Source organism: Chaetodon trifascialis, chromosome 3, assembly GCF_039877785.1.
Source record: "Chaetodon trifascialis isolate fChaTrf1 chromosome 3, fChaTrf1.hap1, whole genome shotgun sequence".
Taxonomy (NCBI): domain Eukaryota; kingdom Metazoa; phylum Chordata; class Actinopteri; order Chaetodontiformes; family Chaetodontidae; genus Chaetodon; species Chaetodon trifascialis.
In genome coordinates, this window is record NC_092058.1 from 23079000 (window position 1) to 23095339 (window position 16340).

At 45.1% G+C, this 16340-nt stretch overlaps 1 protein-coding gene across 1 annotated transcript; it reads left to right on the top strand.

Moving 5' to 3' along the window:
* Positions 1 to 665: 665 nt before the first annotated feature.
* Positions 666 to 15996, top strand: rybpb (RING1 and YY1 binding protein b). Its single transcript, XM_070958851.1, has 5 exons — positions 666 to 806; positions 1414 to 1539; positions 13310 to 13615; positions 13703 to 13801; positions 14115 to 15996. Exons 1-5 carry the CDS (start codon positions 781 to 783, stop codon positions 14362 to 14364), a joined length of 807 nt encoding a protein of 268 aa, XP_070814952.1. The 5' UTR covers positions 666 to 780; the 3' UTR covers positions 14365 to 15996.
* Positions 15997 to 16340: the final 344 nt, after the last annotated feature.

Consider the following 16340-nt stretch of genomic DNA (forward strand, 5'->3'; position numbering starts at 1 on the left):
TTGCCCATATGTGTGAGATTGAGTGCAAATGTGTCCGTCTGGCCACGTTTAAAGTCTGTAATAGAGTGGAGAACTGTCCAGAGATTTTCCCTCTCTTTCATCCAGTGCATGCAGGGAGAGGCTCAACAGGCAGAGTATGATGCATCCTGTGATCATCGTGTGCAAATGTAACTCCTGGCGTCTGTAGTCAAGAACAGTTGGTCCATCCTGGATACATCTGTGGCACTGTTATTATTAATGATAGTGTTATTATTACTTTTGTAACAGGATTTTCTTTTTGATATAATGACCTTTGACAGACCTGTCCTTCTCTTTTTTTATTTTTCTCTATTACCTCCTTAATTTAATTCCTTTTGCTTTTTGTTTATTGTTTTCTTTCACACTTTTTTCTTCTTCTATCCTTTAACGCGCTTTTGATGTAATTGCAAAGGTTCTACACACATGCGCTTTATTGCAGGCATTATGAATGATATCGATATCGCAGCACCGTAATCTTTATGTACGTGCGTGGGTTGAGGTGAGGTCTGTCAAATTTCTCTAGTAGTTATCAAAATAGCTTCCAAATATCCATCCAGACTTTTAAACCGACTCGCGCTCTGATTGGCTCGGCGGCGGTCACGTGGCGTAGTGCAGTCAGTCGCTGTGCCGTGCCTCGAGCCAGCGCTGAGTGGAGCCTGTCTGCCAACAGCTTCAGCAGCGGCTCTATCTGGAACCCACTACACTCACTGACAATTAAAGGAGGCCCCTTTTTCTTCTTATTTCCGAGGAATATTCTTCACCATGGGCGACAAAAAGAGCCCTACCAGGTAATGCGACCACCCATTGTCGATTTGTAATTGTTTTGTGCGTTTTGGGCTCGATATTTGGATGCGTCTTCCTCACACAGGGATCGTTTCTCCCTTTTTCAGTTGGTATGCCACCGCTAGCTAGAATAGTGCAGTCACTATGGCGGCTTCTCGCTCCCTATAACCCAGTCACTTAACAGACAAAGGGAAAATTTTCAGAGGATACGCCTGGCATTCCCCGAAACGCTCTTCCGTCTCGATGAAGCCTTTTGGAGAGTCAATGTCGAAATGGACATTGTTTGATATTGCTTTTGTTAGCCGACATGCTAAGCTTCGATGCCGAAATTTTTAGCAATGCTTCCCTGCCTGCTAGCCGAGCGTTAGCTGGCGATACAATCGGACGGTGTGGAGCTTCGCCACTGTGGGGATTGATTAATCAAGCAGCTCTACTTGCCGGGATTCGAACCCAATATTAATGACAACGCCACCACCATTTGTGCCGTACTAAGTAGCTTGTGTGTTACACGCCGTGTTACATTTGTCACGGTCTCCTTTCTTCTTAATTGATGAAATGTGTTCGTGGTATTCCTAAAACTAACTTGACCTTAACATTTGTCCAATTTGTAAGGCCAAAAAGACAAGCCAAACAGAGCGCTGATGACGGCTACTGGGACTGTAGCGTCTGCACCTTCAGGAACACCGCCGAGGCTTTCAAATGCAGCATCTGCGATGTGAGGAAGGGCACATCCACAAGGTAACGTAGCGCTCCCTCTCTCTCTCCCTCTCGTCTGAGCGTCTCGTTTTTCCCCTGCTTGGCTGGCTGCAGCAGCATTGCATCGCAATTTATTGGAATGACAACTTTGATCGACAGCCTATTTGTCTGTGAGCGAATGGGGACTTGTTGATGGACAATCTCGCAAACATCTCCTGCCGTTGTCTGGATTATCCGTGGTTTTCATTTTATGCGACTGACATTGCATTGCTTTTATGCATTCGTCTAGGTAGGCTGGCTGCTTCACTAGCCAGAGGGGGGGATGGGGTGGGGAAGAGGGACCATACTTCACGATGGCTGTACAGCTACAGTGCATCAACAGAGCAATAGCGAAGGGGCTGCTTTTTTTTCCACTGTGCAAAACAGGTGTGTGCATTTCACCTACCTGTAGGATTGCAGAGGTTCTTTTAATGCTCTGATGAGTCAGATTTATTGTCCACGAGGTGGATGTACAGCAAGGGTATGGTTATATTTCTTAGGTTAAGAGAAGTGGTCGTAATCAGGGTTAGAGAAAATCCCCACAGATGCATTTTCATATTTCTTTGTCCATCAGACCCCCCCTCCCTTCTTTAATGTAGTTTAAGCCAATGTCGTTTCATGCCCAACCTGGTGTGACACTGAGTGTTAAGAGCACATTCACCAGTTTTTCAAAAAATCATTTGTTTTAATTTTATAAATGTCAGTCCACACATTTATCTGTGATGCATTATTTTCAAAACTCAATCTGCCATAAACTTGCTTTGTTCCTGAAGCTGTTTACAAGTGAATTCACTCATGTTTGCTCTCAGAAAATTTCTCGAGATTAATCATCATCAAGAGCATTTATAGTAAGAGGCTTGTATGTTCCAGACATTTCCCCTGAGGTTAATTCAGAAAACATCTTGTGATGTCAGCAGAAGATTGTGTCTTATTGGAAACAGAGATGAAATCACAGTGTAACTTCAATGTCATGACGGGATTCCCTTTCGCTTTTGTGCACGGTGACGCCTCCTCCTTCTGTTCTGGGGAATGTTTTTGATGAGAAGTTCCGTGTGCCATGGTGTGAGTTTGTTTACTTGTGTCATCCGTTGCATGATGAGATGGAGAGATAGATGAGTCATTTGTGGGTTTGTTGACAAGTCCCCTGCACTCTAACCTTTCCAGCTGTGGTTTTACAATGAGTGGCTCGGCTGACACCCCTGGCGCACCACAAACGGGGAGACCACACTGACGCTGGTTTGATGAGAATCCAAAAGATCGAGCTCAGTCTTAATTGTCTGGCTCCCCTCCCCCTATGATCTTTTCCTTGCAACGTGTAGCTCAAGACCACAGCTGATGATGCAGACTGAGCCTGCTGCGTAAATACAGGAAGCAGAGACAAGCGTGTTGTAGCCATCCTGCCACTGTGCTTTGGCAACAGCCCAGTTGCCTCTATTTGGTAAATGGGAGCACATGACATCACAGGAGTGGTTGTCACACATTCTTGTTTGATCTGAATAGTTAACCTTTGATTAATGCAGTTGTTTAGTTGTGGGGCTGCCTCTTATTCTAATGAGTACTAATTAGCTGTCTTTTCTTCACCGTTTGATGTGTTCTAGCAAAGCATGGGATGAAGCAGCATGCTTGTAGCTAAATGATTCACACTTAAGGCTATGTGTGGATGTTTGTCTTGTTGCTTTTATCTGGGGCTCTACTTTGAATGTGCTTTTATTCAGAAGGACACTAATTATAGTTCCTCACTTCTGGTAGGAGTCAAAACACTTCTTTTCTCAATGTCGAAGCTTGATTTCGATCTTCAATTTGTGTTTACTACCAACGAAGTGAACTCAGGTATTGATTTGTGCAATCGGTGTGACATAATTGTGTTCATTTTTCTTTATGTTTGAAATGGCTTGTTTTAGGTGGTGTGAAGGTCTGGAAGCTACCTCTTTACACACACTTTGTCGTCACAGTCTCCAAATATAGCTTTCTTTTCCTGTGTCCCGAGACAAAGGTCAGTCAGCATTGACTGTGTTTCAGTGTAGTAAGGAGAAGGTGGATGCAGCTGAAATATTTGGCAGCATCACAGCCAATCACACGTAGGTCCATCCATTCCTGAAAGCTGTTGGTACAACAGGTACCAGTCAGCAGACATTAGTGTGGTGGTTGCTAGCTGCAGTTTGAGTTATACCTACCTGTCCAAAGTGAAATTCAGGATCAGATGACTCTTTCCATCCCCTTGAGCATGTTACGTCCGCCCCTCACAGTCTGCACTGAGTCATTGAGACACCAGCTGTTTCTCCACTATTGATGAAGAATACACAATAAACATGATCTATGTTGCTTGACAGATAGTGGCTTACACTCTGGTGAGGCTTGGCTTGCACCTTGTTTCCTGCCAGCAGTGGGTATGCCAGATAACTTTGGGTCATGCATCTCTGATTTGTGAAGATGGAGGCAATAATGTGTGTTATTAGGAGGCTGTGGCATCAGCATGCAGGGAGAGGCCTGTTCTCCTGATCCGAGCGCAGCCTAACGAACCCGTTGACCCAGTCCAGCTCATTGATGTAACATGATACCCAAGTAGGCTAAATCTAGCCTTTGCCACCTTGACTCTTAAACAAGAGAGCACTCTGCTTTTTGCACCTGACCTCACTGCTGATCTACAAGTCCAAGTAGCCCAAGTGTTCAGCCTCTGCATTCAGTGGCTCCTTCTTTGGTAATTGGAGAAGGGCTTGCATTAGCATCCCCTGTTAAGGGAATGCTATCATATTTAAATGTTTCTGGCATCTGAACCTGATCGCTGTGTGAACGTGACACCGTGTTGCTGTACATCAGTTTGCTTTGTGGTGGTGTTTGGTATGCACCTCTGTCAGCCTCGGGGCCTAGGGAGAAACCATTAGGAGCCCTCTAAAGTTGATTGATGGTGGGGATCACAGGAAGTCTTGAGGTACCTCAGTCTTTGACTGCTGTGCTGTTATCTATGCGCTGTTGCTCTGTTGTCAACCATTTCGAGTAGCTTCCATCTGTGCTTTATATAAAACAGAACACTTGGGTGTCTCTCACTTGATTGCAAATTTCACTGCTCTGACTAGAAATAAACTAACACTGTTCCCAATTTATCTGAAGCACAGGCTGCTGAAAGGACAGAGAACGTGAACCATTGTAGCTGACATACTGTGAATACAGCAGTGTGAGATAAAAGTTGTCAGATATAAGGCCAATATTACAGTTTTGAATGTCCACTCATAAATGTTTATACAAACATAATTTACCACTTGATCACACAGTGGTGTAGTTTTATATTTAAGATAGAATGAATGTAGGTAGGTGGGCTAAAAGAAAAAATGGATGGATCTGATTTCATTTTTTGCCAGCTGTTCTCAAAGGGTGGAGTCCAGATTACTCAGCGAAACGAAGCCTGATCTATCAAAAAAGTCTTTCTCCTAAAAAAAAAAATAAATGCTGATCTGGGCTAAATCATATAGCACACGACAATCTGTTGCACATCATTTATATTCTGTGTATGTGTATGCAACCACGCTGTACAACAGCCAGCTTTTATTGTACTCTGCTGATAGGTGGGACCATGCTGTAAATGACAAGTCCATTTTTTTTTCCAGTCACCTGTAACTTGTAATGATTGATTTAATGTCATCTGCAAATGTTGTCACAGGTGTGAATGATTTTAAGAGGACGGGATATCTTCCTTATCACTTTGGCAAACTTTGGCGTGAGTAAGCCATAGGAACTTACTGTCATTTGTCCACGACTTCGCAAATATTTACTGATGTTAATTTACGTATGTAGATGTCTTTCGCTTTGAGTCTGTGGTCATAATGATGATATGGGTAACCCATAAATACACAGATAAATAAAGCAGGACGGATTAGCAGAATGAGAATGGATAAATTCTAAATGATGCCCGACCCTAGAGCCATGAGTGAGTAGTGGGGCTAAAAAAGTAAAAATGCATTTCTCTCTTTGTTTAAGTGTGGAGGCTGCGCAATTATTAGAAAATGATTGCAGTGTGTGTTTGTGTGTCTCGAGTGTCAGTCTTTAATAATGATGGAAAAGATTCATTATAATCCGTGGATTCTACCACTGTCACATTAAGGCAAATTGTCTAGGACAATGGAATTACATAAGAGGGACATGCTGGCGCTCAATTTATATCTGCACTTCCTCGCCCACCCCATGCCCCCACAGCAGCCCCCACTAAGAGGAAACTGCTTTTGCTTATCCAGCATTATCAGCATCTGCACTAAAACCCTCAGCACGAGCGGGTAGCCCTAATCTTTACATGTTAATTGCCGGATTTAAAAGTTCTTAATTACTTCATGGGATTTGGCAGGGTGTGAGTGATTAAATACAGTAGCCAATTTGGCAATCTGACAAAACAGAAATGTTGAGAGAGCTGTTGAAACGGGGCTCCTCCCACTCAGGAAAAAGATGAGGCGAGCAAATGAATGTGACAGTGAGGGAGCGAGGAGTCTCGGAAAAAGGCATATGAGGACAAGGAGTGAGGGAGTTACTGTGAAGTCGTATCAAACTGAGGAGTAAGGAGAGGAAGAGGGCAAGAGAGGACAAGGGGAGAAACAGCAGAGGAGGGACAGAGAGGAGTGTAGCGTCTGGACATTTGTGTGTGTTGAAGGAAGGGGGGCATGGATGGCTGCAAGGGGGATGTGCTCACTCAACCAAGAGTCTCCAGGGGCTACAGCAGAGCGAAGCACATCATTACCCAGGGAGGGAGAGAGCTGGGCTGGACAGGCTCTTCTGTTTCTACCAGCGCCACCATCCATGCATGGGGAAAGAACAGGAGCGTTTGACATTCGCTACAGATGAGATTAGGAGTGAAATCACAATTGACCACTTTCCTTAGGTATCTTTTGGAAAATTAATTCTTAGAGTCAAAGGTTTTGATCCTGTTGCGCCATGGTTTGTCTGAGCATTATTGAGACGCTATATACCCAAAATCAAATAGTTTTTATTAGGTTGGAATAGTGGCTGCAGTAGACAGTGGAGGCTTCGTGTTTGACCTCTTGGTGTCAGGTTTCCTCACTTGATGTTTTGTTTGCTTGCTTGACCTTGTTCCCCTTGTATAGAACATGAGAGCCCTCTGTGAAGGTGCAGTGTTTCTTTTGGCAGCACTGCTTGATGATTTGTTGAACAAATTCAAACCACGCTCCCTTTATAAAAATGCAAATGAGCAAGAGGATGTCAGTCAGCAGCAAGTTGAGATGGCAGGGTCTGCCTTACTGATCACTTACGCACACCATAGGCAAAAAGCAGGAAAAAGTGCGAAGAGAGACCTGCTTAAAGCCAGTGGGGAAAAAGGGTGGGTGGTGGGGTCAGGCCGAATGCATTGGGAGAAAGTGAAGAGAGAACAGGGAATACAACAAAGAGAGAATGATGGAGAAGAGGAAAACAGATGAGTGATGCTAAGCATTGTGACACACTGCTGCTGATGGAAGAAGCTCATATGTGCTTAGTGCCTTTGCAATGACTCGCTGTCAGTCTGCCCAATGCCAGGTCCTTCATAGTCTGAAAGGTCAGTCATGGAATGGAAATTCTTGTCAGTGTGAATATGAAGTCTCTTCTGCACATGAGCAGACACAAACTCAGACATATCCTCTTTTAATTCTTCTGCCATAGATCCCCTTTTCTTCTTGCTTCTGCCTGTCTCACTCAAAAACACAATAAGTCAGACTGTCTGAGTCCTTTAGCCTGTCAAGAGAAGCAGAAAAACAGACACCCCAGCAGCCAGCATGGTGCATAAGATTCACAGTTATTGCATAAAAGAAGATATCTTTTAGAGATTTCCCTGAATTCCTTTTCTCTGTCCAGTTTTGTCAGTACTTTGTACCATGGGAACTAAATGTCATGCCTGACTGTTGGGCTCTTTTGCTGTTGGAAGAAAATGTGTGGGGTGTAGATGCTTTCTGGGAGCCTGCTGTGCATACAGAGCACCTAAAGAAATATGATTGAAACCGTGTTGGGGATCCACAGACCCCCACAAGGAGTGTACGGTGGAGGGGAGTGAGGGGGGGATGTGACAGTAACATTAAGCCCTGACTGGAAGGGACTTCCGACGCGATGAATGCTCAGTGCCTCTGGTGGGCAGTGGGAATGAATTGAGAAGCACCATAGCTGCAGGGTGCTCTTCAGGTGCTATCCACATTCAGCCTCCACAACACACTCACACAGATTACTTTACCCATGGATGGCTGGAGGAGACAACCCTGCTCCAGTCACTTCAGACTGCAACTGGTCAAGAGCTTCCTCACAGGGAGAACAACTCCCACATTCCAGTGGTATTTGTATTTGACACTTTTCAATTTAACATCAAATGAATAGGCTTGTTCACGTGCACTGATAGGGGTGTGTTTAGGAAAGATTTTGTTTAAGATTGATGTCTCAATCTTTGGATGGTTATCACAAGGTTATGCCTCCAGACATAGAGGTCTGCAACTCATGACGAGCCCAAAGGCTAATGACGGAGTTAGACTGGATTTGAATTCGAGTCAACAAGTCATTTATCAAGACAAAATCAAAAGATGTGCTGGTCCCAACTTCTGAAATATGGAGATTTGCTGCTTTTCTCTGTTTTATTATCACCACAATAAATTGAATATTTTCGGTTTTGGACTGTTGGTTGAGCAAAACATCTTAAGATGTCACCTTGGGTTCAGGGAACTTGTGATGGACTTTTTTGCACTATTTTCTGACATTGTTTTCATGTTTTTTGACTAATTAATTAAGCAAGAAAATAATTAACAGATGAATTGATAATGCCAAGCCCAAGTTGACGCATTTAAATTGCTGTTATCGTGACCAATAGTACAAACCCACCCCAAAACTTTGTTCGATATGAGAGGACACAGCCAGCAAACATTCAGATTTGTGAAAGTGGAAGCAGTGAAGTTTTGGCACTTTCAGTTAAACAATGACCTATTGGCTATCAAAAAAGCTGCTTCTTCCTCAAGTGAGTGTAAAATCCTCATTGGAAAGTTGGAGGGTTTTTTTTTTTTTCAGATTTCACTGTTTCCATCAAACTTTTCCAATGCTGTACTGCAAAACGCTCTACAAAAACTACATTGATGGGAACACGTCTGTTGTTGTGCCGAGTCAGGAAAACTTTTGTCAGTTGTTAGACCCATGAATTGGGTTAGGCAGGGACTGCGAGGTGGTCTTCCCAGACATACTTCAAATCTTTGTGTGAAAGATTGTCCAACATTCAACAAAAGAACAATAGCATACAGATATATGAACTGGTAAACAAATTCGAAGCAGCGCAGGCAGGCAGCTCTGGGCTCTGCTCCATCACCCACCATACTGGTAGGGGAGAGGGAGGGGGGCATCACGTGTTTCTGCATAATGATCAAGGCATACAGCAAGTGTTGACACAGACGAGTGCATGTAGATCATTGATTACATGGCTGCCAGCATGTCACAGGGAGGTGCTGTGATCAAACTAAAGCCCTGCGGCATTCTCACATGCTGCATCTGAGAGAGGTGCTCCAGGCAGAGGCTGTGATGGTCTGTCTGTCCTGTGTGGGGGGAAACCAGGTCATTGCTGAATGCATATGAATTGAGGATTCATATTTCTCAGCAACTTCGTACGTCATTGAGGACAAGGAGCCCACGTTCGTGCTGTGTAGATGCGGTTATTAACAAAGTCTGAATGAGAGAGTGGGTGGTGATAAATAGTCTGAGCTCTTCAGTGGGCTGTCCATGGTCGAAGAATACTGTTGTCTGTCTCAGTCTCTCTCTCCTCTTCGCTCAGCTGTCCGCCACAGCATTCACTCAGCCTGGCAGGAAATAATTGCTTGTCCTCCACACAGCACTTCAAATAAAAGAGCTGTGTTAATGAGGGCTTTCCTGTGCCTCTCTCTCACTCTATCACAGTCTCCATCGCTTGCTCACTCCCTTCATTACTCTGCCTCTCCACGAAATGCTCAGGCTCATTGTTTTTGCTTTCTCTCGAAAGAGTTCCCTCTGAAACAGCATTTTCAGCCTTTGCTCTTCCCTTGCGGTATCGGCTGCTCCTGGCCAGTGAGAGCACCAGCTGAGCAGAGATGTGTCTGTCTCAGATGGTTCAGGCTGAGAGGAGCAGTCTAACTATGGGTGTCAGTCTGACTGAATTAGGAGCTTTTAAGCATGATGATAGTTATTTCAGGGCATCCCGTGGAGGGAGTCTCCCCACTCCTCCCTCCTCCAGACAGTGGAATTTAGGGGCAAGCATAGGAGGAGTTGTCAATCATGGCCTATTGTTGTGCGAAGGGGAGGTAATAAGCTGTGAGCCCTCACAGTGGGACATGATTCGACAGCAGGATTTACACACTTGACACACTCAGTCAGTCAGTCACACACACACACACACACACACACACACACACACACACACACACACACACACACACACACACACACACACACACACACACACACAGATTCCCCAGGAATATATTGGAAGCAGTGGGAGGTTGGAGCAATTTCTGCAATTGGACCCTGGGGTTCACTCCTGGTCGTGCTCCCAGGATCATTTCCAGTACATCTTGTGAAATCTAGATGTTTCTTATTTGATTTGGATGTTTGCAAATTGATATGGTTCAGATGTAGAGTCATTTTCAGCAATGTCGTAGTTTAATTAGGTTGCTGTGCTCAACAACACTGACAGATTATTCAAATATGAACTGTAATTCATTTTAAATATGAAGCATATTTCTGAGCAGAGGCAGACTTTTTCCAGTTGTTCAGGACCCCCACTATTTAGTATGTGCAAGTGACACATGCATATAGTGTCATACAAAATTTCCAGCCATGTTAATGAGCCACAGAGCATTGCTGTGCAAAACCATGATGGGTGGTCAGTAAATAAATAATGTATAAGAGAGCAGCAATTCTATCATGCCAGCAAAAACTCATGGCTGACTTACAGCTGGCACTGAATCACTACTTAACTACCGGGGCTGCTTCTGCCGCCACAAATCTCGGGCTCTGACCAGGGCTCCAACTCTGCAACAGGCAAAAGAGGCGTGCAGCTTATCAGTCAATCAATCACTCATTCACCACCTCCTTGGCTAACAGCTCTCACTGCCAGACAAAGTGATTTCTGGTCCTGTTGGAAGCTGTTTGTGTTCACAATCTGTTTACACATGGCTGTGGGTTAGATTTATATTTTCACAAGGGGTATGTGTGAGTGAACACGTCATCATTGCAGCTTTCCTCACAGCTGGTTTCTCTTGTAACTGAAGCAGTGTCCCCAAAGCTTGAATTCTTTGTCACACTTTCTCAGCAGCATATTGATGATTTTCAACTTGTTGACATCAGCGAGGAAATCAAGTGGTACTCTAAGGATCCAAAGATTCCCATGGAAAGGGCTATGTTGTGTCATTGGGACAGTGACAGGGCAGGGGAAACCACGGCTCAGAAGTGTACACAAGTCTGGAGGAATTTATCTGAGCAGAATTCGTTTTAAATGTCACAGCCAATTCAGCATGGAGCCATAGCGTATATTATTTGCTCTGTAAATGTAGAAAATCAGTCCATTTACATGTCTGTGTATAAACGTGCTTTGACAAAATGGTGTGATGAAGTCCAGTGCTATAAACTCAGCACCATCACTCGCTAATTAATTAGTTATCAACATAATCACTTAAGCATTTAAAAGCATTGCAGAGCATAGTTAGATTTACCCAAGTACTATGAATAGGTGCTTTAATGCTCAACACGGGAAGTAATTACTCCAGATTGAAGTGGAATTGGGATCAGTTTGATAGAAACAGGGTTGGCAGTTATGAAGCTGGGATAGCATGGGAAGAAAAATCTCACTCCTCTATCACCCTTTAACTTTCACCCACTGGAGCCCCCCAGAGGGTGCCTCACACAAGGGCAGCAAATAGAAAGTGCCCCAGGCTCCAGAGACCCAAGGCAGTTAATAGATACTGGATCAACAGCCCGGGGCTCCTCCGCATTCACCACAGCTGGTGTATTGATTGGAGCGTAGTGCGAGAATTACGACATGATACTCTGTTATGCCTCGATTGATTGTCTTCTGATCGGCTGCATCCCCCCCAACCCCCAGCAAGGAGAGTCTCTTTCTCACCCTTTCTCTCTCTCCCCCACTCCCTCTCTCTCTCTTGCTCTCGCCCCCTCTCCGTGTGTATGTAGTAGCAGGAGGAGACTAATTGAGTTTGATGGAGCAGTCAAAAAAAAATGTTGCAAAAGAATTGGACTGTTTAGAGTTTAAAAGTGCCTGGCTTCTGAAAGATAGAGGGACTGATGGAGTGGACTGTCAGTCATGAAAGACGTGCGAGGATGGAAGTGCAGAAATTAGAGTAACTGGACTGGCAATATGATGCAGCCAAATTGAAACCCTGAGGCTAGCCACTTAAGCAGCTGTCTGAAAACCACTCTCCACAGCAAGCTACTGAAATCAGCATCATCAGCCTGAGACACTATTGAGCTTCTTCTGTTTTTGCCACGTGCATTTGCTCTCACATTCGTTTCACTAAAGCCCACCTCCATGGCAAAGCTAAAAACATGTTTTTAGCTTAGTGAGAGCGCTTTATTTCCCAGCACCAACAGTTTACCTGGCCTGATGCTTAGACTGACAGTTTGTCTCCAACTTTCAAGGCTGCCTGCTTGACCACAGGTCCCCTTAAGCAGTCCTGCATATCGGAGCTCTCCACTGCTGGGATATCACAAAAACTCTTCCTGCCAAGAATAGAATTGGGTTTGGAAGAGTTGTGTATACACAGCTAGCTAGTATAACTTGTGTTCCTGTTGAAAGGCCTCCTGAGCAGCCATCGAGCCGTGCCAGGCTGTTTGTTTGCACGCTAAGCTTTTCAAGTGCATGTTTGTGTGTGTGAGTGTACTTGTGGTTTACTCCTCACCATGCTTGCCCAGTGCTGGCCTGTGATTATCCACGTTGCTGGCTGCAGTTTGGTCTCGGCTGAGTCGGAGTCTCTGGAAGGCTACAGTAGTCCCTCCCTTTCCCCCGAGGTCCTCTGCTTCCCCCAGATGCTGCCAGCTGGTGTCCATTATGCTGCAGGTGTGTGTGTTGGCTCAGGCGGTCTGACTTAGGGTTAGCGTTTTGCCTCAAAAGTTCAGGCCCTGTTCATGTGCACAGCTGATGAACTATGATGCTGCTCTTGCTCCATGCATGTTTGTAACAGTACAGTGGTGGTGCACCACATTGGGAAGTACATTTTCAGAAAAGGATGGTTTCATGAGAACTGTCTCTGTTAGTAAATCAGTGGGATTTTTTTGAATGCTGCACCTGACATGTATCCCCCTTGCTTTTAATTGTTTTTGCTGAATGACAGTGATCAAACTCAATGAGATGTTTATGTTTGTGTTTGAAAATGGGTCAAATGAAAGGACAGAGTATCTCTATGGTTGCTGGTAAGCTCAGTGAGCGTAGCAGCTACACCATGTCCAACTGAATCTCAGTCTGTGACAAATGGGGCCAACCCTGCAGTAATCAGATTAGAGGATCTAAGTGACATGCTGCAAATGTCCCACCTTGTGATCCTCTGCATTCATTTTATTACAGCCATGAGCTAATGAGATTATCCCTCAAAACAGAGCTTCTCCAGTAGAAAGGGGCTGCGTAAACCTAACCTACCTTTGCAGCAGCCGGGAGCTGTAGCTCCTTTCCCCGCCGGCCTCTAGATCCAGTCACCTCTTCTCCTGAGCCGTAGTGTGACGGTGCTGGTGCGTAGCCAGAGTCAGCTCACAGCTCCACTACGAGGCTAATCCATGTTTGTGCCTTGGATCTCCTCCACAGGAAACCCAGGATCAACTCCCAGCTGGTTGCCCAGCAGGTGGCTCAGCAGTACCCGATGCCTCCCCCGCCCAAGAAGGAGCGGAGGGAGAGGAGCGAGCGCACAGACAAGGAGCGCCCGGATGGCGAAGGAGAGCGCGCCAACGGAGAGGGGCGTCCAGAGGGAGAGCGTCCAGAAAGTGTGAGGCCAGAGGTAGACACCCCTGAGAAGGAAAAGAGCGACAAGGAACAGCCAATCAAAGACAAACCTGACACAGAGAAGGACATCAGCCCAGCCGTCACAAAGAAGCCCAGCAGCAAAAAGACCAGGTCAGTGTACACGTCGAGGCTTCACATGTGTCTCTGGATGCTGTCTGTGCTGGTATTATCCTCACAGGTGTGTCTGTTTTCCTCCAGACCCAAATCAGACAACCACCAGAGCCCACCCAGTGACAAACACAGCATACAGTCTGGCAAATCAGCAACCAAGACCAACAAGAACTCTCACATTTCCAGGTGTGTAGCACCATCTCATACTCCACATCTCTTTGGCAGAACACATGGTTTCACATCTGTGACTGCACAGCACAGAATCATGCAGCACAAGGCTAGTGGGAAACCTCAATGATTCACAAATGATCTTTTACACTAAACACCCACTCTCACTTTATATACACTTGTTCTGACTGTTCATGTGTCACCCGATGAATTGAGCAATTTAGTGTAACTGCCCACACAGTGCTGGCAGCCTCCCCCTTGTTGTTGCTGAGACACACATATTGTGGTTGCCATTTCTGGTTATTAACGCTTTCTCGTCTCTGCCTCTCAGGCCCAAACTGAAGAACATTGACCGGAGCACCGCCCAGCAGTTGGCCATCACTGTAGGGAACGTGACAGTGATCATAACAGACTTTAAGGAGAAGACCCGCTCCTCCTCCACGTCCTCGTCCACCATCACGTCCAGCGCGGGCTCCGAACAACAGCACCAGAGCTCCGGCTCCGAGAGCATGGACAAGGGCTCGTCACGCGCCTCCACACCTAAAGGGGATCTGTCTGTGGGGCACGACGAGTCGTTCTGAGGCCCCTGTCCCTTTGCCTCCCCGTCCTCACCCTGCTCCACTCCCCGTTTCCCCACGTTTCTGGACACTATGGATCCCATGGGGGGAGAGATTTCACCTTTCCCATTGCTGCCCTGCCTCCATTCCATGACCAACCCTGGATGCTGAGAGGAGCTGGCTGGCTGAGAGGAACAGTGTGGTGCCCCTGCTGGGGAAACAAACGCCCTGCTGGGGGAACTTCCCTTGTGGTGACACCCGTGGCACAGGCGAGGAGAGCTGGGCTACAAGGAATAATGCCCCCACCCCCAACCTCCCCTGCGGTAGCATCCAGACACTTGTATGTATTGTTTTATATTTGTACGTGGATGTGAGGCCAAGTCGACATTTTTTTGTTTTTGTTTTTGTAAAGAAGAATTCTCCGCTGGGCACAATAACCACCATCATTTCAATAACTTTAAACTATTATTACCCTTATTTATTACCTGTTGCACCTGTATACTTTGATGTTCTCCTTTTTATGTTGAAGCTTTGCTGTGTAGCTCTGCCGATCGATCATTCCTTCAGTGTTTTTATTACCGTTTGAAAATGATAGGACAAGACACGAGTCACACAGACAGACAAACAGACGCGCACACACACACACACACACACACACACACACACACACACACACACACACACACACACACACACTGGTGCTAGATACACTGTGAAGCGGTTTTGCAGATCTGGGATTGCCCATTCACTCAATGTGACAAAGTGCTGACGAATCAAATTCTCATTCACTTTTCTCAACAACACTGTCTCACTCTGAACACTGTCAGGACCTCAGTCTGGTCCGTCTACTTGTTCTGTACAGGTCAGTGTGCATCAGAAGAAGGTCACCTGAGGTTCACACACCTGACTCTTTCAGCTAGATTGTCTCTGATTTAGTATGCTATAGCAACTCTCTTATACAGTATCTTATGTCCTTAACTGTACAGTGTAGGCTGTTGTGTAAAACACTAAAAGCTGTTGATATTTTCTGCATTCCGTATTTCGATATTGAGTTTTCTGGCTGAAGGTAGAGCTGCCCTCTCAGCTCTTGAGCCAGAGTTTTTCTGTTGTGACTGAAGGATGGTTACACACAGTTCCACTTGGTAAAACCATATCGAACTGTAAAATAGGCCTGTTGTGTCAAGCTGTTGTGAATCGATTTCATTTTTCTTTTGTTGTGGTCCTGAAGACAACTTTGAATCTTCATTCTCTCAACCTGAAAACAAGACGTGAACAATTTGCAAAGATTGACAATTCAATTGACTTATTTTTTATTTTTTATTATTAATTTAAGACTCCTGTCATTGAAGGCAAAAAATGTTGCAGTAGATAATAGAACACAATTGCTCTTACAATTTTTAGAACAGCAAGGCATATTTAAGGGTTTTAATTCACTTTCACCTTAGCTGATACTAGACCAACATAATTTACTTTTTAACTGTATGAAATTGTATAAAGAATAAATGTGTATATGATATCTTAGTTTTATTTATTGAAGGACCAAAGGAATTTCATAATGACATGATAAATAGACAGATAAATAACAATTTGAAATGCAATTATCTAATGTGTGAGATGAATAACAGTTTAAATAAAGACTAATATAACCCATGCAAATGGTGTTCTTATTGTCCACTTGTCTCTGTGCACGGCTAAACTGGGGCAGAGAGCTGTCAATGCTGTGAGCCGAGTCGAAGAACTCCACCGGCTCCACGCCCAGTGGTGGATCTTGCCACATTGTGCAAGCGCTGAGAAGCAGACTGGGTGTGAGTGGGTAGCCGAGAAGAGCTCTGGGTCTGCTGGGTCGAAGCCTTTGGCTTTAGTAAGCCCCCTCTTCACTCTGCTGGACTACCACAGTACATGTAGCCAACAGAGGTGCCAACTCGCCAATTGATCCGCTCCCAGAGCAACTAAAACCAGGTTAGGTGAGGGTGAGAAGCCCTGAAAACCTCTGGATCCGA